The sequence below is a fragment of the Neoarius graeffei genome, chromosome 21 (genome assembly GCF_027579695.1).
Source record: "Neoarius graeffei isolate fNeoGra1 chromosome 21, fNeoGra1.pri, whole genome shotgun sequence".
In the NCBI taxonomy this organism is placed as follows: Eukaryota; Metazoa; Chordata; class Actinopteri; order Siluriformes; family Ariidae; genus Neoarius; species Neoarius graeffei.
This window is the reverse complement of record NC_083589.1, coordinates 684,660-709,614: the sequence shown is the minus strand read 5'-3', so window position 1 is coordinate 709,614 and position 24,955 is coordinate 684,660. Positions and strand designations below refer to the sequence as shown.

The window sequence follows — 24,955 nt, the reverse complement described above, 5'->3', positions numbered from 1 at the left end:
TTTCACCCTGAAATAAAGTTTTTGGCTGAGAACATGTGACAGTAAACGACCCCAAATATCCACCCATTCTCCCTGAATCAACTGTCAGATTTGCCCTTTGAGCTCCTTTGCGAGGTCGGGTCGGTGATGTTCAGTTTTTAATGCACTAATTGCGTCAGCTGTTTCCATGGACAGATACTTTAGGGAGTAAACACAATCTTCAGTGCAGATTGTAATGGAAATAAAACACAAACAGATGGAGTTTGTATAAAATGATCCAGAAGAGGAAAGTTGTGTTTAAAAAGAGAAGTGGATGAGGTTTGTGTGTCAGTGTGTAAGAAGAGAAATCATCGTCAGGCTTTTAAAAAGTGTAACTGGTGAACAGTGCAGTGAAAGTGTAGATTGGATGGAGTGTAAATGCATCGTAAGAAGAGTCACATTACACAACTCTGTGTGTGTATGTGTGTGTGTGTGTGTGTGTGTGTGTGTGTGTGTGTGTGTGTGTAGGGGGAACTGACTGGAGTGAGCCGCGAGGTGAATGTCGCTCGGTGTGAAGCAAATGGTGCGAGACTGTTAACATTAACATTGTCAGTTTACGTTTGAAACAGATGAAGATTCGAAATTATCAGTGACATTTTCAGATTATTATTATTATTATTATTATTATTATTATTATTATTTGATGGTGTGATTTGTCTCTTAACTTGGTGTTGGTGTGTTATTGTGGTGTTTTATGGTGTGTGTTGTGATGATTGTACAGCACTTTGCTCAACTGCTGGTGTTTCAGTCTCTCTCACACAGACACACACATAGGGAGAGGGGGCGGGTACAGGAAAACATACGGGGGGTTGAGGGCTCAGGAAACAAACACACACACACACACACACACACACACACACACACACACACACACTTGCACTAAATCAGAAGCTTTAATAGATGTTTATCAGCAGAATTCTGTCTCGACACCACATGGACTCCAACTGCACACTTCCTCTCACACACACTTATTTTTATTCATTTTTATTGATTTGTTGTAAAGAAATAAATCTCAGTGGATTTGGGGGAAAATATTGTTTGAAGGGCCGCTCCCACAATAACTCTAACTCTAACTATAAATAACTGGGTCCCCTGCAGTGTATGTGGTCGGTGCTCACACCAGAGCGATATGGATCCCTATAGCCCAGGCCTGGGTTTATCCGTATCGCTGCTTCTGGAGCGATGTTTCCAGGCCTGGACCTGATCCCATCAAACATCTGACCAATCAGCTCATTGTTTAAACCAACAATCATGAATATTTATTTCCCTGAGGGTCAGGACCAAGCGATATTATAGTGGGGATTATAGTTGTGGTGTTTCTGCTCCAGACTGGAACTAAACTCAGGCAGAGGGAGAGTCAGAGTTGGAGTTATAGGTAGAGTTATAGTTATGGGTGTTGTGGGACCGGGCCCTCAGTGTGATGGAGATCAGTTCACATCTCACTCACCTCTTTGAGTGGAGCTCCTGCTTCTTCTAGTGATGTATCTGTGGTTGATCTCCTCATAGACTGCCTCAGGCTGAGTCTTACGCCTCGTCTTAGAGACATCTGGGAGTGGAGAATAATAATAATGATAATGAGTTTGTATTTGTGAATAATTCTGAATACCAGTTTTGAATAAAGTGTGAGATTGTAAATAATATAATCCAATAATAGAGCTGGTGTTGTAGAGAAAAGAAACTGTGTGAATGTGTCGTACCTCTCCTGAGCGCTCTGTTCTGGTAAAACAGGAGCAGCAGAAGCACTAAGGCCAGGAAGAGCAGCGTTCCCAACACAAAGAGAACCAGTGGAGGGATGGATGGAGGAGTTGGAGTGGCTCTTCCTGAAGTCAGAAACACAGAAGAGGATCTCGATACGACACTGTAATCATAAATATTTAGAAAAATACTGAACAGGAGCAATTATTGTACTGGAACAAATATACAGACCTGATGTGGTGCTGCTGGTGGTGGTGGTGGTGGTGGTGGTGGGTGTCGCCGTGGACACAGTGGATATGTCTGTATTTACAAAAAGAAAAAACAAACATTTCTATCCTCCAATAAAAATAAACTCTCACTCAATAAGGTTTATGAGACGCTGATGAGTGAATTACTGTTTCAGATCTGAGCTTTCAAGATTCCATCGAAGATTATAAATAAAAGTCAGCAAGTTTTAACACTGGGAGAAAAGTGTAATGAGCGGAGACAGAAAGCTGAAAAGTTAGTGCACCCCTCTGACCTGCACAGGTGACTCCAGCATGAGAGCAGTCAGTGTGGTTCTTCAGGGAATGATGACAGTCCCACAGGTGAATCTCATCCCCTCGACACTTCACTCTGTTCAGCCAGATCGTCCCTTCACCAGGACCAGTAACATTCCTCTCAGCTCTCAGCGCCGACCCACAGCCCAGCTGTCTGCACACCACCTGAGCGTTCCTGATGTCCCACTGATCATCACAAACGGAGCCCCACGTAGCGTTATGATACACCTCCAACCTCCCAGAGCAGCTTCCCTTATCTCCCCTCAGCCTGAGAGACCAGCGCTCTACATCACACACATCACACATGAGGAAACACACCCACGCTGAAGAACAGCTCCAGTCACACAGCTCACTACAACACAATGATAATACAACCTTATATTACACTCAACATGGGCTCGTTTACCAAAAACACTTTCTGAGGTCTTCTGAAAAAGAATCTCAGACCAACTCCATATCCAGGTGTTTACTTTGATGTGTTATTCATAAATAAAGGAATGAATTGCTGCTGAATGAAATCGTGTAAAGCAGTAAGATCAGCTTTGGGTTCTGTTTCCTGATTTGATCTCTGTTGGTTGAATTTTCATGAAGTGTGAGGAAGACTGATGCCCTCAGGATGGTTCTATGAGGAAATCCATTCAAGTCCTCAGAAAATGATTTTATAAACACATGAGGAAATATCTTCTGTCACGAACAAATGCAAATGAAGAACAGTCCAAAAAGCTTTTCCTTATCCATCCTTACTTGAGCAATGTTTCTGAGAGGGAAATGAAGAGCACTTTTCTCGTGGATGGAGAGACTTTCCATCATCTGCAGGAATAAAATCCATGCATTAATGAAAAGGTTTCACATGCAGGTTTATCTCTCAGAGCAGACTTTCCTCAGACTTTCCACCGGATTTTTTACCAAATACACTTTATATTTCAGCAACATTAGTTATACACTATTCACAATGAAACACTGCAGTTTATGGCAACGGACAGAAGCAGAAAAGTCTGAATCCACCCACCTGTACAGGTAATACGAACCACCTCATCACCATTATCACAGCGGTTCTGTCCCCAGGGTGAAGATGGACACTGCAACAGATTAGAGTCGTGTTTCCTACACTTCAGATAATCCAGCCAGTTCGGAGCAGATTTTACTCTCGCTGCAGTGTTTGACAGACTGCCACGTCTTCCACAGTTCAGCTCTCGACACACCATGTTTCCTGTCTCATCAGCCATCTGATTGTGACACACATTACCCCAGGTTCCATTGTAGAACACTTCCAGATTCCCCTCACAGCCCTCCGTGAGTCGGATCTCTTTAAACTCTGCTGGAAGAAGAACGACTTCGACTTCATTTGTAAAAATCCTGTTTTATTGACTCAGTTAAAGATGTGTAATATTATCTTTCTGTAAAAAGATATTCAACATGGATGACATTTATAAACAGCTCCATACTCTCATGTTGAATTTCAGGATCTTTGGAGCTGAGTTTTGAAACACAGACATGTCCATATTTAACAGGTTTAATCTGTCATCACACTGTACCTGAGCACACGACTCCTACGTCCTCCTGGTGTCCACATTCACCCTCTTCACACCGCTGAAATCTGCAGTTCCACAGGGACGTCTCGTTCCCCTCACACTCCACCTCATTCAGCCATATGGACCCAGTTCCAGGACCAAACCAGGCTGGTATGTGGGTACTGAGGGCCTCTCCACACTGCAGCTGTCTGCACACCACCTGCGCATCCTCAATATCCCACGAGTCATCACACACTGTCCCCCACGAGCCGCTGTGGAAAACCTCCAGCCTTCCTGCACAGTCTCCACCAGAACCAACCAGCCTGATGGACCTGGGGTCTGAGTTAAAGATTTATTTAATTTAATAAAGTATATAAAACTAATATCCCTTTGTAGACTATGTGATTATTCTGTGTATTTAATGGAACCCTTTAGAATGATAAAACATTGATTCCTGTTGTTAATCACTGCTCATTGGTCGGTGTTGTGCTGCTTACCTGAGCAGGTGATGTACAGCTGTTCCCCGGAGCTGCAGCTGACATTTTGTGCTCTGCTGCAGTTCCCCAGATGAGCTTCAGTCCCAGAGCAGCTGAAACCCGTTACACACATGTGTTTGTGTTCAGTGGTGGATGGAGAGGAGCGGTAGTTCAGCACCGAGCCACAGCCCAGCTGTCTGCAGAGCACAGACGCCTCAGACAGACTCCACGAGTCCAGGAGAACTCTCCTCCAGTCCTGCCTGAAATAAATCTCCACCTCCCCCTGACACTCGCTCCCTCCAGACAACCGCACTCGCCCCTCATGAAATGCCACGGATGATCCTGAAGCAGAAGAACATGGTTTAAATATTCTAATGAACACTGACTTTATTCACTAACGTGGTGTACGTGACGTTAATATCTCACCATTACAGATGACTCCAGCATCGTGTTGATGAGAGCATGCAGCTCGACTCCATGATGAGACGCCACATTGTGAGAGGTGTGTCTCATTCCCCTGACAATCAAACACATCAGCCCAGATGCGGCCACTCCCGTTCCCAAACCAGTCGACCTCCACCACAGCCACAGCACTCCCACAATCCAGCTGTGCACAGAGAACATCTGCAGCTCTCCTATCCCAGCTTACAGCACAAACTGTGCCCCACTCACTGAGGTACTGGAGCTCCACTCGACCGGAACAGGAATCCGATCCGTTCACCAGCCGCGCCCCTGTGTGAGCTGAACAAACAGCCGAGAGCTCGGTGAAAGAGGAAAATTAACAAAGGCACCTTAAAGTTTGATTGACAGGTTTGTGGTCTCTATTTTAACAGAAGTTAAATCATGATACTTAACCAGAACATTTTAATCCCACATCGTTGTCATGGGAGCAGGTTGAGTGTTTGAGTGAAGATGATGTTGGACAGAAGGTAATCTCAGATTCGTTTCCTCTACACTGAAGCTCCTCTGTCCACACCTGACCCTCCCCTCGGCCAAAAGCAGCTGATCCCAGCACCTCCACAGGAATCCCACAGCCCAGCTCTCTGCACACAACCTCTGCATCCTTCTGGTCAAAGTCAGCATCACACACTGTGGACCAGGAACCTCCATGAAGCACCTCCACTCTCCCAGAGCACCGGTGAGGACCAGCAGAGAGTCTCGGCATTTTGTGAGCTGGGTTTGATTTCAGTGTAAATATTGTGCACATTTTCAGTCAGAATATCAATAAATCATTTCAATGGAGTTGCAAAATATAGGCAAATCTATCAAAACAATTTTAATAGTGGAAATATTTTTTCCTCAATACAGAAGTTTACCTGAACAGGTGACTCCAGCATCACGACGGTGATTACAGGAATCCCACCTCCCACCTGATCTACAGTTCTTCAGTGTCGACTCTGATCCTCTACACTGCACACCAACCATCCAGATTGGTCCTGATCCCAGGCCAAAGTGACCGTATGGTGGTGCATTTACAGCGTCCCCACAGCGCAGCTCTCCACACACCACTGCAGCATCTTTCATATCCCAGTTATAACCACACACTGTTCCCCACTGAGCATCCTGAAGAAGCTCCACTCTCCCAGCACAGCGACTCCCACCATTCACCAACCTCACACTGCCTGAGAGAGAGAGAGAGAGAGAGAGAGAGAGAGAGTGTGTGTGTGTGTGTGTGTGTGTGTGTGTGTGTGTGTGTGAGCACTGACCACATACACTGCAGGGGACCCAGTTATTTATAGTTAGAGTTATTGTGGGAGCGGCCCTTCAAACAATATTTTCCCCCAAATCCACTGAGATTTATTTCTTTACAACAAATCAATAAAAATGAATAAAAATAAGTGTGTGTGAGAGGAAGTGTGCAGTTGGAGTCCATGTGGTGTCGAGACAGAATTCTGCTGAAAAACATCTATTAAAGCTTCTGATTTAGTGCAAGTGTGTGTGTGTGTGTGTGTGTGTGTGTGTGTGCGAGAGAGAGAGAGAGAGAGAGAGAGAAACTGATACCTGGTACGGCGGTGGGTGGAACTGGTGGATGACCAACATTTTTTCCTGAAGACATCAAAACATCACATTAATCTGAATATTATAACACTGATATTTAATAATAGAATAAAACTCGACCAGAAAGCTGAAAGTTCTGCAAATCATCATATATTTCCACTCTTTACTTAAATTTGTAAATACAGATAAATTTGTATCATTAATAAAAGAAAGATAAATGAACATCATCCTTTAGAAAAGAGGATATAAAGATGACAGCAGAAAGAAGCAGACTATAAGGTCGAAGGTCATCGCCTCTGACTGATGGAGATGCTCTGATCATAAAATAATGTTTACACATGACCTGAGCACAACTTTCCACCTCAGAACCGAGCTCAGGTTTCACCTTTCTGGCAGATGAATGTGTAGGTGTTAGAGCAATGTATGTCATTGAATTTTCCCGTATTAGAGGTCTCTGTGCCGCGGATATTTACGCAGTGCTCATCACCCTTCCAGTTATCCGGCTGACTCGGGGCCCACGGCAAGAAGTCCTGGAGACAGCAAACCAGAAATCATGAAAGAAAATAATGACAATATGACAGGACATACTGTTATTGTTAGATAATCAATTACAGGGCGAAGTGATGAAGCAGAGTTAATCTCATCACACTAAAGTTGATTATTATCCTGTAAAATTATGTCCTGATGTGTTTTACTCCTCTTATACCACAACAATGTGCCAGAGATTTAAATTTGTATTCAGTAAAAAAACAAAACACTTGTAATACTTTTTTTTCAAGTACATGTTGAAGGATATTGAGGGAGTGTTACATACGGAAGGCGTTCCATCAGACCAGACAAAGTTTCCCTCATGTAGTCGGTCATTAAGTCCAATCCAGGAAGAACTGGGAATGTAAGCTTGAGAAAGAAAAAACATAAACACAGTCATATTCAAATCCCACCTACTACATGAAGCTACTAAGAGATGTTCGTAAAGAGTGAACACATGCTCATGAAAACCAGTTCATTCCCAAGACTCACGCTTGCTTCAGAGAATAATCTGATTAATGATGAATAACATGACTGAGTGAGAAATGAGCAGCTGTCTGTCACTCACCTGTTATGAATCTGAATGTCTCCTGGTTGTGGACGCTGGCCAGGTGTCCGTTCTTGGAGCTGCAATAGTTTTCAGCATCCTGCCACGTTTTAAGTGATTCACCGTTGAAGTGATAGCAGTAATCCCCATAGAGATGATATCCCTGATCACAGTGAAATTCTGCAGCCAGAGAAACCGGGATAATATCCGACAAAGAGAGACAAGAGAAAAGGATGAAGACTTTGTTTACAAAATACAGGATTTAGTATAAATTACTTAGTTTACTAAATGTTACAGTTTCATGGAAGCATTTTCCTTTATTATTTAACTTTCATGTTATTAGTTTAGAATATTACTGTGTGATTATTATGTATTCTATACAATAAAGCATGACAAAGGGAAGAGAGAGAGAGAGAGAGAGAGAGAGACTGATACCTGGTACGGCGGTGGGTGGAACTGGTGCAGGACCAACACTTTGACCTGAAGACATCAAAACATCACATTAATCTGAATATTATAAAATGTATATTTAATAAGGTAATAAAACTCCCAGAAACTGAAAGTAATGCAAATCAAAATATTCGTCCATTAACTGTAGCCGCTTATCCTGTACAGGGTCACGGGCTGGAGCCTATCCCAGCTGACTATGGGCGAGAGGCGGGGTTCACCCTGGACACGTCGCCAGGCCATCACAGGCCTCAGATCAAACCAGGGTACTGGAGAGGAGAATTCGACCAATAGTCGAACCTCAGATCCAGGAGGAACAATGCAGTTTTTGTCCTGGTCATGGAACACTGGACCAGCTATATACCCTTCATAGGGTGCTTGAGGGTTCATGGGAGTTTGCCCAACCAGTCCACATGTGCTTTGTGGATCTGGAGAAGGCATTCGACCATGTGCCTCATGGTATTCTGTGGGGGGTGCTTCAGGAGTATGGGGTTCGGGGCTCTTTGCTAAGAGCTGTCCGGTCCCTGCACGAATGGAGCAGGAGTCTGGTTCGCATTGCCGGCAGTAAGTCAGACCTGTTCCTAGTGCATGTTGGACTCCGGTAGGGCTGCCTTTTGTCACCAGTTCTGTTCATAATTTTTATGGACAGAATTTCTAGGCGCAGCCAGGGGCCGGAAGGAATCCTGTTTGGGAACCACAGGATTTCATCTCTGCTTTTTGCGGATGATGTTGTCCTGTTGGCTTCTTCAAAGCAGGACCTTCAGCATGCACTGGGGCGGTTTGCAGTCGAGTGTGAAGCAGCTGGGATGAGAATCAGCACCTCCAAGTCCGAGGCCATGGTTCTCGACCGGAAAAGGGTGGCTTGCCCTCTCCAGGTTGGTGGAGAAGTCCTGCCTCAAGTGGAGGAGTTTAAGTATCTTGGGATCTTGTTCACGAGTGAGGGAAGGATAGAGCGTGAGATCAACAGGTGGGTCGGTGCAGCCTCTGCAGTGATGCAGTCGCTTTACCGGTCCGTCGTGGTGAAGAAGGAGCTGAGCCAAAAGGCGAAGCTCTCGATTTACCAGTCGATCTACGTTCCGACTCTCACCTATGGTCATGAGCTTTGGGTAATGACCGAAAGAACAAGATCGCGGATACAAGCGGCCGAAATGAGTTTCCTTCACAGGGTGGCTGGGTGCTCCCTTAGAGATAGGGTGAGAAGCACAGTCACTCGGGAGGAGCTTGGAGTAGAGCCACTGCTCCTCCACATCGAAAGGAATCAGTTGAGGTGGCTCGGGCATCTTTTTCAGATACCTCCTGGATGCCTCCCTGTGAAGGTGTTCCAGGCATGTCCCCCTGGGAGGAGGCCCCGGGGAAGACCAAGGACATGCTGGAGGGACTATGTCTCTCGGCTGGCCTGGGAACGCCTCGGTGTTCTTCCCGAGGAGCTGGCCGAGGTGTCTGGGGAAAGGGAAGTTTGGGCTTCCATGCTCAGACTGCTGCCTCCGCGACCCGGCCCCGGATAAGCGGAGGAAGACAAGATGAGACGAGACTTCAAACCAATGCAGATGGCTCCCCTAAATATAGTTTCTTGTTATTTTCCAATGATATAGCACAGAGCTCAATTTCATTCTAAATAGACTGTAAGCACCTTAATAGGAAATGTACAAAGTTTTTCGTTGCAGTCTTTTTGAGCTGTATGTTTGTGTGCTGATTTCTTTGATGAATTTATTGAATAAAGTCTTTTGACAGATATAATTGTATTCCAGTGTAAATGTTCAAGCTATTTCTCACATTGCTCTACATCTTTCACATGCATATTGCAATTTATACTAATTCAATTTAAGTACATCTCTATTTTGTCACATTCATCCACCAACAACATATAGATCATATGTGCTAAAATCATATTTTCCAAAATGTCGAGCTCATGCTGTGTTGAAATTCATTGTGTCTGTTTTGGAGAACATTAAACAATATTTTAAACATAGTTTGATGCATCTAAGTTGACTTTTATTTTCTTGTAAAACTGGCCATCAAATTGGTACCCAAAGCAAATTTTAGCTGATTAGGAAATGAGAAAAAGAGCAGGATCAGAAGTAACAGAGAGGAAAACAGGAGGATAGGCTTCACCACGTGACTATCATTTTTTTCCGAGTGACAGGGGTCTTGCTCCTCCATAATTTTGCCAACATTTTCTTAAGTCTGAAACTCTTTTTCCAACACAGTACATCATAACCGACTGTCCGCTGTAACATAACCACTGACACAATAAACTTATCCAAATTGGAGAAGTAATCATTTGCCTTTACTGTTTTCCCAAATGTTTGATCTAAAAGTGTGTTAATTTCCTCTCAAGAGTCGAGCTGTTCATCCATTGCCTGTGAGCCCAGATCAGACAGGCTGGAGATATCAGACAGAGCATCCTCATTCCCCGTCACCTCATCACCCCCTTCTTCTGCCGGTGGCTCTCCGGTGTTCAGTACAGTGATGTCTGTGACAGGTGGGTCAGTAACAGGCTCTGGAGTGATGGTCTCTGCCCTACTATCTGACCCCAGATCAGTGCCTTCCCCATCATTCACTACTGCAGGGTTCTGATCCACTGACTGCGTCAGTTAGCGTATCAGTTTCTGTTTTGGTTTTATCCGCTGTGTTTCCCATTGAAAAGTTATCATCACTGATTTTTTGTCCTGCTGGTTCTTCCGCAGCCGGGACGCTCGAGTCATAAATCTCCATTTGTTTCTCTTTTTCTTTGGGTCCCTTTCGGACCACAACCAAACCATCACTGGTCCCTTCACCCTCATCGGCCTGAGCATGCAAACTTTTTATGGCCGATATCGCCTCATTCAAAACACTGCATGCTCCCCGTAGTTACATACAACATGTAGGATTTATTCCTGTGTTAAACATGAAAAGAAACATTTAATGTTGGAGACTCAAGGAACACGAAGACCTGCCGCTGAAAAGACAGCACATGTTTCAGGGCTTCGTTCTTACAGCCCAGTGGAATCACTCTCATTGTGCTGGTGAATTTCCCGAACCTTGAGAGCTTGCGCTTGATGTCACTGTTCGGGATAAAAGGGGGAATTTAACTGTGGGCAAAACTCGTGGCATAATTGGCACAAACACTTCATTTATCCACACCCCGGTCTCAACAAGATGATTCACCAGCCATTGTTCTTTAAAAAAATATTACCACTGCTTTATTCATCCTAGATGCTCAAGCGATATTTTCATATCCGACCTGTTTACCGACTGCAAGCAGCACATCCTCCACACTCGATCCCGCTTCAGGGACACACCTGATTCTGTGGTGGAGTGAAAGGGAAGGGCCACACCCAACCAGGTGAGACGCCATTCCTACACCCCGCCACGTCACCAATTTCCTCCGAACAAAACTAAATCAACAATTCACACAAATTCTTAGATAACGCGAAACTGAAAGTTATTTTAATGCTTAAAGCAAGAAAAAAAGCATAAAAAAGAAAAGGATAAACCCCAAACAATTGCTCTTTCGATTACGTTCATTATGTCTTATATTGAATATAGTTAGTTTTTTTTTTTTTTTCCCTTTTTTATCAGACATCTAATTTTTGGGTTTGTTTACCTGACATGTTTCGACGTACAACTTCCGTCTTCCTCAGAGTGTCACCGGATGTTAATTGGTGACGCATCTTTTATCAGCTGCTGTTTCTGAAGGCGTGGCCTTCCTGTCTGGTTTGACAGGTCGGTCACGCCTTATACTGTCTGTTCGTCCCCTGCAAGATGTCACTCCAGGTATGGGAGAGCATGTATGCTCCCTCATCCCGGTTGATGGTCCTCGGGCTTCGCTTACGGATCTCTATGGCCTCCCTGATCCACAGAAGATAACAAACATCAGCGCTGGATCAGGGAGGCCATAGAGATCCGTAAGCGAAGCCCGAGGACCATCAACCGGGATGAGGGAGCATACATGCTCTCCCATACCTGGAGTGACATCTTGCAGGGGACGAACAGACAGTATAAGGCGTGACCGACCTGTCAAACCAGACAGGAAGGCCACGCCTTCAGAAACAGCAGCTGATAAAAGATGCGTCACCAATTAACATCCGGTGACACTCTGAGGAAGACGGAAGTTGTACGTCGAAACATGTCAGGTAAACAAACCCAAAAATTAGATGTCTGATAAAAAAGAAAAAAAAAAAACCTAACTATACCCAAACAATTGCGTTCTCACTGTGAATCCTCACACACTCACTCACACACTCCCAGCATGCAACATACAGAGAGAGAGAGAGAAAGAAACTGATACCTGGTAGGGCAGTGGGTGGAACTGGTGGAGGACCAACATTTTTTCCTGAAAACATCAAAACATCACATTAATCTGAATATTATAAAACTGATATTTAATAATAGAATAAAACTCGACCAGAAAGCTGAAAGTTCTGCAAATCATGATATGTTTCCACTCTTTAATTAAATGTGTAAATACAGATAAATTTGTATAATTAATAAAAGAAAGAGAATGAACATCATCCTTTTGAAAAGAGGATATATACAGTAGATGACAGCAGAAAGAAGCAGACTATAAGGTCGAAGGTCATTGCCTCTGACTGATGGAGATGCTCTGATCATAAAATAATGTTTACACATGACCTGAGCACAACTTTCCACCTCAGAACCGAGCTCAGGTTTCACCTTTCTGGCAGATGAACGGTTCGTTGCTCGAGCATTTTACATCATTGAATTGTCCCATTGCAGAGGTCGCCGTGCTGAGGATTTGTGTGCAGTGCTCATTGTTGTTCGAGTTATTCGGCTCACCCGGGGCCCACGGCAAGAGGTCCTGGAAACAGCAAACCAGAAATCATGAAAGAAAATAATGACAATATGACAGGACATACTGTTATTGTTAGATAATCAATTACAGGGTGGAGTGATGAAGCAGAGTTAATCTCACCACACTAAGGTTGATTATTATCCTGTAAAAATATGTCCTGATGTGTTTTATTCCTCTTATACCACAACAATGTGCCAGAGATTTAAATTTGTAAAAAAAATAATAAAATTTAAAAAAAAAACACATGTAATACTTTTTTCACTTAAAGTTCCAGTCAATGTTGTGGAACATCTGCAGAACAAGTAAGTTCCTGTTATCTTTTATGTTATATCTGCTATAATCGGTCATTCCCTCACTTTCTCATGGAGTTAATAAAAACTGTAATGCATGAAATGCAACAACCTCCAGCCATCTGGGAAAAAGTTTCAGTTTTCCCTTTGACTATTACAAAGCACTGACACTGGAGACTCCTTCCATAATGTTAAATAAACATCTTCTGATCCTGGAGAAAAGAATTATTTTTCATTTGCTTATCTGCATCGACTGCAAAAGTCCCTCTGAATGAGCTGTTGCTATCGAAACAACATACAAGAACGAGAGCATTAATATAAACCTATGATATAGAGCTACACTTTTGTTTTAGTTGATGTTATAGAAAATTAATCAACACCTTCTGACCAATCAGAATTGAGAATCCATCAGCGCTGTGGTGTCAGAGAATTTATTGAAGATGTCTTCATATTTTATTTCATCAGAATAAATATTGTATAGAGAAGAGATATACAATAAAAAGTGGCTCAAATACATATTTTTGTAAACAAACCAACAACTGAACATGGACAAACTATTTAAAGTCATTTTAAAATGATGCTTTAGGGTTAATATGAGAGCCTTTACTTCAAGTACATGTTGAAGGATATTGAGGGAGTGTTACATACGGAAGGCGTTCCATCAGACCAGACAAAGTTTCCCTCATGTAGTCGGTCATTAAGTCCAATCCAGGAAGCTCTGGGAATGTAAGCTTGAGAGAAAAAAAACAAAAACACAGTAATATTCAAATCCCACCTACTACATGAAGCTACGAAGAGATGTAAAGAGTGAACACATCCTCATGAAAACCAGTTCATTCCCAAGACTCACACTTGCCTCAGAGAATAATCTGATTAATGATGAATAACATGTCTGAGTGAGAAATGAGCAGCTGTCTGTCACTCACCTGTGATGAATCTGACTGTCTCCTGGTTGTGGACGCTGGCCAGGTGTCCGTTCTGGGAGCTGCAATAGTTTTCAGCATCCTGCCATGTTTTATCTGATTCACTGTTGAAGTGATAGCAGTAATCCCCGTAGAGAAGATATCCCTGATCACAGTGAAATTCTGCAGCCAGAGAAACCGGGAAAATATACGACAAAGAGAGACAAGAGAGAAGGATGAAGACTTTATTTATGAAATACAGTATTTAATATAAATTACTGAGTTTAGTAAATGTTACAGTTTCAATGAAACATTTTCCTTTATTATTTAACTTTCATATTATCAGTTTACAATATTACTGTTTGATTATTATGTATATTATATTCTTTATACAAGAAAGCATTACAAAAGGAAATGAGAGAGAGAAATTTCATTTTATGTTGTGGTTTATGAGAACTCTCTCTCTCTCTCTCTCTCCCTTACACACACACACACACACACACACACACACACACACACACACACACACACACACAGAGCCTTGTGTTAGTTAAGGTGTTTTTACTCACAATAAATCATGTGTAAACTCTAAACATTAATCTGGAGCTGATTTTATAACTGATGCCTCAGAAAAAAACCCTGAAGATGGTGTGTGTTTGCTCATCTACAGCTTTTTAAATTCTATTACAATGAAAGTTTCACTGTTGATAAAGTTACGATGGATCCATGAGACTTTCTCAGATTTCATGATTAAAAATCATCCCTCCTGTTAAAGTGAGAAGTGTGTGATGTTTTAGTGTGAATAATCAGTGTGTTCTTACCTGCAGAAGAGAGACAGAATGTGGAAGAGAGAATCATAAAACTAAGACAGATTTCCATCTCCCTCCTCGCTGTACATGATGTGTTCACCTCCACTCATCCAGAGAGACTGAGAGAAGTGTGTCCCCTCACTCAGCCCCTACAGAGAGAGAGAGAGAGAGAGAGAGAGACCAATCACACTCACTGTTACCTTATTAGAAAGATGAGAGGAAATCATCACACAGCCTCAAGAACAAATCAGACGATGCATCTTTCACTTTCTCCATATATATCAAAATAACATCAGTGCTGATGAACAGAGCTCCTCCTCCCAGCTCTGAGGTGTGTGACTGATGAACAGAGCTCCTCCTCCCGGCTCTGAGGTGTGTGACTGATGAACAGAGCTCCTCCTCCCGGCTCTGAGGGGTGTGACTGATGAACAGAGCTCCTCCTCCTGGCTCTGAGGTGTGTGACTGATGAACAGAGCTCCTCCTCCCGGCTCTGAGGTGTGTGACTGATGAACAGAGCTCCTCCTCCCAGCTCTGAGCTGTGTGACTGATGAGAGTCGACCACATCACACACTGATTTCAGAGAGAGGAAGCACTCGGCTCTCATACAGCATTAATTCCTGACAGCTGCACAGAGCAGATACACACACTGATAAACCACTGCAGCACACTGCAAATACATCAGCTACACACACACACACACACACAGACTAACTATGTGCTTAGATTCAGACACATTAATAACTGAAAATAAAATAAATTATTCATATTATTACAGTTTTTTACAATCATTTTCACACTTGTCTCAGTATCATGTTCACTTTTTCAAAACACTTAACACATTCACCATATCCGTAGACTCTGTGAGCTAAACTGAGAATATGTTTGCATTGTTTTCATACAAAATGCCTTCAGGGAGAACTTCTTCCAAAACTCAAATCTCTCTCTCAGTCAGTTTTCACCACCAACAAAATTCTCTACAATTACAACAATTTTTGCCAACAGTTAGATCCTCTGTTCAAAACAGTTCACTTTCAGCTCAAAAGCTAATAAAATTTAAATCACTTTTGATGGAAATATGCTACAGTTCAACAAGTGAAACTGCTGTAAAAGCATGAATTACTGTCACATTATTCTGATATGAGCTGAAAGTTAATTCTGTTTATTTGCAACCTTGCTATTATCTGTACAAGTGGTGATGATTACAGTATATTTCATATTTGCACATGTGAAATTCATAACATTTTTACTCAAAAGTCAGTGGATGTTTGAGCCGTTTCAGCTAATGACCTCCCCAGGTGTTTTTGTTTGTGTCCTGTTACCACAGATACAAAAGGAGCCATCTTTGGATTGCCATTTGCTGTCCTGATGCAGCAGTGTATGTGAGTAAAATGGATGTAACAAGGTGCAGAGAAAGAAGATGTCAATGCAGAAGAGCTAGAACTGTAATTTCTGATGAAATCAGAACCACAATAATGGACCATGTGGTATATCATGGTCTGTCCTTGAGGGATGCAGGTCTGAGGGTTCAACCAAACTGACCTTCATCCACAGGGGCATCAGTGGTGAGGATTTTCAGACAAACCAACAGGTACTCAACAGGATTCTGACTGAAGGCGTCTGATTGATGTATAGATATGTATACAGGAGTAGTACTGTGATTTGACACCATGTCTTTGGCTCACTACTGTAGGACACAGCGGTTCCCTCCCACAGGGGGAAGGGGGTGAATATTTATGCCTCAACAGGAGGATGCAATGAACTAATGAAAGACTTTCAGCAGAGAGGAAGAATTTACCAATGTTTGTAATTGTATGAGACAATGTGGCCTTTCATCATTCCCACCAGGTCACAGAGGGTTTATAGCCCATCCCAGGATGATGTCATTATTCCTGCCACCACATTCTCATGACCTGAACCCCATTGAAGAATGTTTTTCTGCATGGAGATGGAAGGTTTATGATCACTGCCCACCTGACCAGATGTCCCTTTTAGGTGCAATGACTGCTGGGTGTTTGGACATAACATTGAAAAATTGGACATGGTATTGAGACAAGTGTAAAAACGATTGTTTAAGAAAATAATAACAGGACATTTTTCCATCCACTAGATGGCAGTAAAACACTTCCAACCTGAGATTTCTGTGGAGTGAAATGTGTATTTCTCTTAATTCAATTCAATTAAATTCAATTCAGGTTTATTTTTCATATGCATATTAGTAGAGAGTACCACAGCAATGAAAAACAATGTGCCTTGGCACTCTCTCCGTACCGTTCAATAAATAAAAGAAAGACTATAAATAACATTAAAAACTGACCTGCTGAGGGTGCTGTTAGGATGCTGCTGGATGAATGATGATGATGATGATGATGATGATGATGATGATGTTGTTGTTGACAGGTGAAGTGAATAACATTGAATTTCTTGTTCCAGTGGCAACTGTCAAAGGGTGGGATACATTATGCAGTGATGGTTTTAGCTTGTATGGCACTCTGGGCAACCCCCCTTCAATCAGCCCATCTCAACAATTGTCTTTTTTTTTTTTTCAAAAGAGCACCATTCTGCACTAACTGTGATTTATATTCAGACATTTGTAACAACACAAGTCACAAATAACTAATCATAATTGTCAGGTGTGCAAGAGAGGTGTATGTAAGTGCTGAAATTTTTAATACAGTACAGTGCGATCTATTAAAGAGAGCATGAAACACACACAACAGCAAACAGTCCAAATCAGTAGGCAAGGTCATAAACAGGATAACAGGCAAGAGGTCGATCGAGGCACAAACAGGAAATCAGAGGCAAAACGAGGACGAGAACAAGAACCAGGAACAGGAGTCGAGAAACCAGGAATATCACAAGGATGGGAAACAAGCCTTGGTAATGCACACTAACGTGGCGGAATACTTTGTGCCACATTACCACAAGCGCAGTCCTTAAATAGCCCAACATAGTTCACCGATTGAGGATAGCTGCGCCTTGTTCATGCCACGCATGCCGGATCTCGTTTGGTGCATGTGCAGCCTGAGGTGTGCCTTCATGTGCACGGTCCAAGGCATGCAGGACTGACAGAACCCCCTCCCAAAGAGCTCCCTCCGGGAGCAAAAACCCATAATACTTGGCCCCGGTGGGGGTTCAGGCTTAGGCTCTGGACATGACTTGGGTTCTAGGTTAGGAGTAAGCTTGACCTTGGGACTTGATGTGGATTCTGGACTGGAATCAATCTCTGAAGATGACAGGGACTCAGACTCTGGTTTTGTGGACAATGAGGACTCTGGATTGGACTCAGGCTCTGAAGACAGTTCAGAATCCAGCTCGGGAGATGGCTCAGGCTTGGGAGACAGCTCGGGCTCTGGAGATGGCTTGGGCTCTGGCTCTGGCTCTGGAGATGGCTCGAGTACAGACTCGGGCTCTGGAGACGGCTCAGGTATAGACTTCGTAGAGGTCTCAGGACTGGGCTCAGACTCTGCAGAGGGCTCAGACTCCGTAGAGGGCTCTGGACTGTGCTCAGGCATCATAGAGGGCTCTGGACTGGGCTCAGGCATCATAGAGGGCTCTGGACTGGGTTCAGGCATTTCAGAGGGCTCTGTAGAGGACTCTGGAGTGGGAACTGGATCCGTAGAGCCCAGCTAACAAAATTATGTTCTGAGAACATTCTAAGAACGTTATTCAAATGTTACGGGAACATTATTTGGTAATGTTCTGAGAACGTTATTTAGGAAAGTTTTTATTTAGTTCTTAGAACGTTACACAATAATGTTAGTGTGTAACGTTCTAAGAACGTTACATCATAACATTAGTATAATGTTAGTATATAACATTCTAAGAACGTTACATCATAATGTTAGTGTAACGTTAGTACAGTAACGTTCTAAGAACATTGTCAATAACGTTCTAAGAACGTTATTTAGGAAAGTTTTGTAAAAGTTCTTAGAACGTTATTTGCTAACCTTCTTTCAATCCATATAAAACATAAAAAGAAATGCTACATTCATGCAACTTTTATTGAATGCTGATGAACTTAAGATCCTCGTTCTGCAACTGTTTCTCATAAAATACATTATAATTATTTTATCCAGGAAACTGTGGAGTTTGCATGTTCTCCCCGTGTCCGCGTGGGTTTCCTCCGGGTGCTCCGGTTTCCCCCACAGTCCAAAGACATGCAGGTTAGGTTAACTGGTGACTCTAAATTGACAGTAGGTGTGAGTGTGAATGGTTGTCTGTGTCTATGTGTCAGCCCTGTGATGACCTGGCGACTTGTCCAGGGTGTACCCCGCCTTTCGCCCGTAGTCAGCTGGGATAGGCTCCAGCTTGCCTGCGACCCTGTAGAAGGATAAAGCGGCTAGAGATAATGAGATGAGATATATATATATATATAAAGTGTGACAGTCTTGTTAAGGGTCATCTGACCCATGCATCCATCCAATCATCCAATCATCGATGACCATCGTTTTACTATTATTTTCATTCAACTGGAGTGTCTTCTTCCGATGTTCCGTCTTCTTCTGCAGGACTTTCTACAGCAATGGGCTCCTAAAGCAAAAATGTTATGGATAGGACATCATTAAACATTATAATGAAACTATGAGTGACAGGACATCATGAAATTATTATCATGAAAACCTATGCATGTATTCCAAAAGTATATAAATCTCATGAAAACCTGAATTTGAAAAGTAAGTCTCATTCCACATTGCATATCTTCTCTCAGGGTTTATAACAGAAGTTTGCATTAAGAATTGATAAGGATGTATTTTGATTCTGTTACAGAGCCCAGAACTATTTTTAATGTGCTTCAGAATGTCAAGTCTCAATGATCTATCCAACCGTACAATTCGTAAGATTCACAGAGTATATAACTATACTTATGACAAATGAACTTACCTTGACAGTTTTCTTTCCACGATGAGGCGCATATTTTAGGGTTTGAGCTATCAGCTCCTCCACCTCAAACACCTTGACCTTGAAGAGCCGCATGCAGGCTTCTGCAAGAAAAATATATTATTTTGTCAGAATTCAATTTATCTGTCAAGGCAATTTCGCCAGCTTTCAAGGCAACTTGACAGCATATCTTTATGTAATCTTTTACTTATAAGTTATACTTGTAAGAGGGGTAAAGTTAACAATGAAATATTTGCCCAGTGCCAGCTTTCTCCCTGTCCGAACACTTTCTTCCCTCACATTTAAAAAAATCAATGTGACTTCAGTTCACTTACTGATCAGCACGCTGCATATGGCCAGATCTCTGAAGTTCTTTTTCTTCTTCATGCCCTTCATGCTGTAGGCAGCCAGGACTTCATTTGTGGCAATTCGCCTGAGCATGCAACGCACTTGGTTGCCTGCATCAGCACCTCCTAATGAGCTGAGGTGCCAGACCTGTGGGACAGTATCCAGAACAACTTTATGAATAACACTGTTGAGTTGTTATTTGTTTTCAGAAAAAAACTACGTCATGTAAACATTTTATTGTGAAAAGTGTAATTTGAGCACATTTTTTTTTATCATATAGACATTCAAACCTAGGATATCCATTTTCCAGTAAATTTTTTTCTTGCGCTATATTAGAGGGACTTACAAGTTTTTTCTTCAACTTTTCGTCCTTCAGACGATCACAGAGTGCCAAAAATTCAGCATCTGTGCGGCATTGGTTGCCAATAGGTCAGTAATCGGCGCAGCTAAAGTATTATATACAGGGTAAGTTTGACACAGTGTCTAGGAGGGTAAGAGCCCCAAGAGGGGGCAAGGCGTGTTTGTGACGCCAGCTGGGGTGCGCCAGAGGGATAGCAGGAGAGGGGAGGGGAGCTGTGGGTGCACTAGCTGGGTCTTATGACTCGCCGCCGGGATAAAGGCATCAGTGCAACATAAACAAACAAACAGACATCAAATCGATCAGTCTCTCAAAAGTTGTAGATATATACCAGGAAAACGATTTATATATGGGACCAGTTTGACACTGTACTGTGTACAGTGTACACTGAGTGCCCATGTATGAGTGTTACTGTGTAGGCCTAAGTGGGCCCAGCTGCTTTTCCTATTATGCCTATACAGTGCTATGGCCCTATGGATGTACTGTAATTTAATGCCAGTATCTATAAGACTATAACACCTTTACTTTTTAACTGCAGGCCAATCGATAAAACAGAGTGCCAGGCAGAGACCCGGCCTGGCATGGCATTAATGATACTTGATAGCAAATCTACACTTCATGTGCGTCCAAATAAACCGTGTTAACAGCATAACTTGAACAACAAATAACACTAAGAATTTCTTTGATGCTTCGTTCAAACTGTGATATAGTTTATGTGGATGGTATGATTTAGCTACCTTTTAGGAGTAGATTTTTCCACACGTCTGAAATAGCTTCGACCGTTGACTTCTTGCTTGCACAAACAGGAATGACGTCACATCCGCATGGCCAACGAGAACAAGATTTGTCTTTTAAAAAGATAGCGCTATTTTTAGTATGTAAGCTCGCATGCAGTAATAAAACAAAGAGTGGTCCGAGAAAACATCCGAGAAACATGGATATCGGTTTACATATAAAAACATGTCAATAGTGATATAGATTGACAGTGGCAAGTGGGTTATTTAGCCTAGATGTACGGGGTTTTCTTCCCAAGATTCTTGGGAACTCAATTTTTTTTAAAAAAGTGATTAGTTTAAACATATTTTTATTTGCAATTGGGAAACAGGCGCATTGCCTATACAAATCTGTGATTATGGGTTAACAGGAAACACTTTTCATCAAAACTTTTGGGATTTTAACCCAGCTTCCAGCCTTGATATGGGATTTTAATGTACTTTAAGGTTGAATGTAGATCTTAAGCACTCGAAAGGCTGAAAATAAATAATGAAACACGCTCAATTTTATATTAAAGCAAGATTTCATAAACGAAAAAGACTTCATACTCCAAACTGGTCAAAATATAACAGAAAAAAAACAAAAACAAAATATAAATGAATAACCTACACACAACGTCCCCAGGACGTTAATAGAACGTTACCTATAACCCTGGGGAAGGGGATGGCGGGGGTTCTTCCCCATAAGCTGGTGCCGGGGTGGGGGTGGGGTAGGGGTCGTCATATCCATAAACATACGCTGGTGCTGAGGGGGAGGGGGTGGGGATGCCACACAAGAACCTTAGGGCAAGGGGCAATCAGAAGGAAATTTAGCCAGGGGTCAATGAGAGAGGTAGGCACTTGGTGCTTGGGAACAGGAAGAGAAATTTGACTATGTGTTGAAGAACATTTGATTTAATCAAATACAGAAAATGACTTCTTGATACTTTAATTCTTAAAACGTTATAACAAATAATTCTTGAATCAGTTCACATGACTAACCTACACACAACGTCCCCAGGACGTTTGTAGAATGTTACCTATAACCTCCACATAACGTTACTAGAACGTTCTTAGAACGTTTTACACAAAACACCCAGACAGTTCAGAGTGACAACGAATTATATATAAAATGAATCAATTTTATGATATTGAAACTACAACTGCTTCACAAGTAGTAATGGCATTTATATTAACATATAAATCAAATTTTATCGTTTCTTTTTACAATTTTGAGGCTAAACAAATGTGTCACTTTAAAGTAAATTTATATGTACTCCATAAACTTTATATTGGGAATAAATAAAGGCTCCTAGTGCTATATTTTGAAGAACATTGGATTCAATTCATGCAGAACTTTATGACTTATTCATACTCCAATGCTGAGAATGTTATAAAAATCCTACAAAGATACTTGGATCAGTTCATGAATAACCTATACACAACGTCCCCAGGACGTTAGTAGAACGTAAACCTATAACCTCCACATAACGTTACTAGAACATTCTTAAAACGTTGCAAAACAACTGGGCCAGTTCAAATTTATCAACTTTAAAAATACTTTCAACTTTAAAATACATAATGATAACTGTGAAAGTACACATTTACAAATATAAAGTCTTTAAATAAAAACTTTAGTCAATCTTCATTGAAATGAAAACATAGATGTCTTTCTTTTGGGTTTTTATGTAAACTATTAACTGATTGACCGTAGGTGTGAATGTGAGTGTGAATGGTTGTCTGTGTCTATGTGTCAGCCCTGTGATGACCTGGCGACTTGTCCAGGGTGTACCCCGCCTTTCGCCCGTAGTCAGCTGGGATAGGATCCAGCTCGCCTGCGACCCTGTAGAAGGATAAAGCAGCTAGAGATAATGTGATGTGTGTGTGTGATATTAACTGATTGAGAATGAGCAAAAACGAGCCATGTTGTTTTGAAAAACATTTGATTTAATGTGGACAATAACTAAATTCACACTAAAATGCTGAAAACATTATAAAATCATCCTTGGCACGTTGTGCATTAGGTCACATGAATAACCTACATACAACGTTCCCAGAACGTTATTAGAACGTTATAACAGAATACTTAGAAAAGAATCATTAACCTTACAAGAAGTTGGGATACAGTGGAAAAATAATTCCCAAAGGTATTTTGATTAACTTGACTTGGCCATTGGGAAAATTGATTTCCATGAGCCTGAGATTGAAAATGTTATAAAAACGTCCTGAGAACGTTCTCAGAACCATAACCTAAATATAACCTAGATATAACGTTACGAGGGCACTGGAGTGGGAACTGGATCTGTAGAGGGCTCTGGAGCGGGAACTGGATCCGTTTGGGGCTCTGGAACAGGCTTTGATGCTGGCTACGGTGCAGGCTCTGGAGTGGGCTATGGCATGGGAGCGGATGCTGGCTCTGGCATGGGAGTGGATGCTAGCTCTGGCATTGGAGCAGACACTGGCTCCGCCTCTGGCTCAGGAGCAGGTGCTGGAACAGGAACAGGTGCTGGCACAGAAACAGGAAGATCTGCAGGCATGGAAACAGGAACAGCTGCAGGAACAGGCTGAGGAACCAGCTCAAATGAGACAGCCTCCTCTGCTGTTTCTATATCTTCCACTGGGAGGAGCTCTGGGGCAATGGTCTCCTCAGCTGAGTTAGCCTCAGGAATGGCTGTCTTTAGGAGGTGCTCTAGAGCAACGGCCTCCTCCACTGTGTCAATCACTGGCCTGATTGCCCCTTCCCAAAAATTTTCAAAGGGTTCCTCCTTTACTAAAGATTTGTATATAAACTTGAGCATGGCAAAGAAAGTCTGAGAGTTACCAAGGCATGAGCATTTCACCCGAATTAGATAGTCCAGCAATCTGCATGCTCGTACAGCAGTGAACATGAGGATGAAGCTCACCCAGATGGGTTCAGGTGGCTTGGGCTCTAGGAAGTCTTCATAAAGAACCTCACACTGGATGCAGAATCCAACCAGGTGATAATCTCCTTCATAGGGCGTAGGAGGGTGAGCATCGGTACATTGGTGGAAATAGGCAGTTAGCGGCAGGGACAGGGAAACCCGGAAGCAGCTTGGAATTGCGTATTGATAAACATCTGCTACATCCATTTTTGGCGAAGAATTCTGTCAGGTGGCGAGAGAGTCGGATATAAGTGCAGAAATGTTTGTTACAATACAGTGCGATCTATACAAAGAGTGCGTGAAACACAGACAATGGCAAACAGTCCGAATCAGCAGGCAAGGTCATAAACAGGATAACAGACAAGAGGTTGATTGAGGTGCAAACAGGAAATCAGAGGCAAAACGAGGACGAGAACTAGAACCAGGAACAGGAGTCGAGAAACCAGGAATATCACAAGGATGGGAAACAAGGCTTGGTAAAGCACAATAACGTGGTCTAATACTTCATGTCACATTACCACAAGCGCAGTCCTTAAATAGCCCAACATCATTTACTGATTGAGGACAGGTGCACCTTGTTCATGGCACTCGAACAAGGTGCACCCATGCACCGGCACGGAGCTCATTTGGCGCGTGTGCAGCCCGAGGCACGCCTTCATGTGCAGGTGCCAAGGCGCGCAGGACTGACAATAATATTTAAAACTATCTAAATATAAAAAGGTATGGACAAAAAGAAGACTCATAGGGTGCTTCAAAATATTTCAGACGTGCTCCTGTATTTGCATTAAAATACAGTATCTGAATCTGGTCCCTAAATACAGTTATTACACAATTAAATATTCAGGTCATTATGCAGGAGAGCGGCACGGTGGTGTAGTGGTTAGCGCTGTCGCCTCACAGCAAGAAGGTCCTGGGTTCGAGCCCCGGGGCCGGCGAGGGCCTTTCTGTGTGGAGTTTGCATGTTCTCCCCGTGTCCGCGTGGGTTTCCTCCGGGTGCTCCGGTTTCCCCCACAGTCCAAAGACATGCAGGTTAGGTTAACTGGTGACTCTAAATTGACCGTAGGTGTGAATGTGAGTGTGAATGGTTGTCTGTGTCTATGTGTCAGCCCTGTGATGACCTGGCGACTTGTCCAGGGTGTACCCCGCCTTTCGCCCGTAGTC

The 24,955-nt window shown here is 42.6% G+C and overlaps 1 protein-coding gene and 1 pseudogene across 1 annotated transcript; both read right to left on the bottom strand.

Moving 5' to 3' along the window:
• Window positions 1-947: 947 nt before the first annotated feature.
• The window catches only part of LOC132870170 (deleted in malignant brain tumors 1 protein-like), a 183,747-nt pseudogene continuing 159,739 nt past the window's right edge, over window positions 948-24,955 (bottom strand).
• LOC132870187 (snaclec 2-like) lies at window positions 6,726-14,650 on the bottom strand. The gene is made up of 3 exons (XM_060903774.1): window positions 14,568-14,650; window positions 13,771-13,929; window positions 6,726-6,767 (listed from the first exon to the last, which is right to left on the bottom strand). The coding sequence occupies exons 1-3, from the start codon at window positions 14,623-14,625 to the stop codon at window positions 6,733-6,735; spliced, it is 252 nt and encodes an 83-aa protein (XP_060759757.1). The 5' UTR covers window positions 14,626-14,650; the 3' UTR covers window positions 6,726-6,732.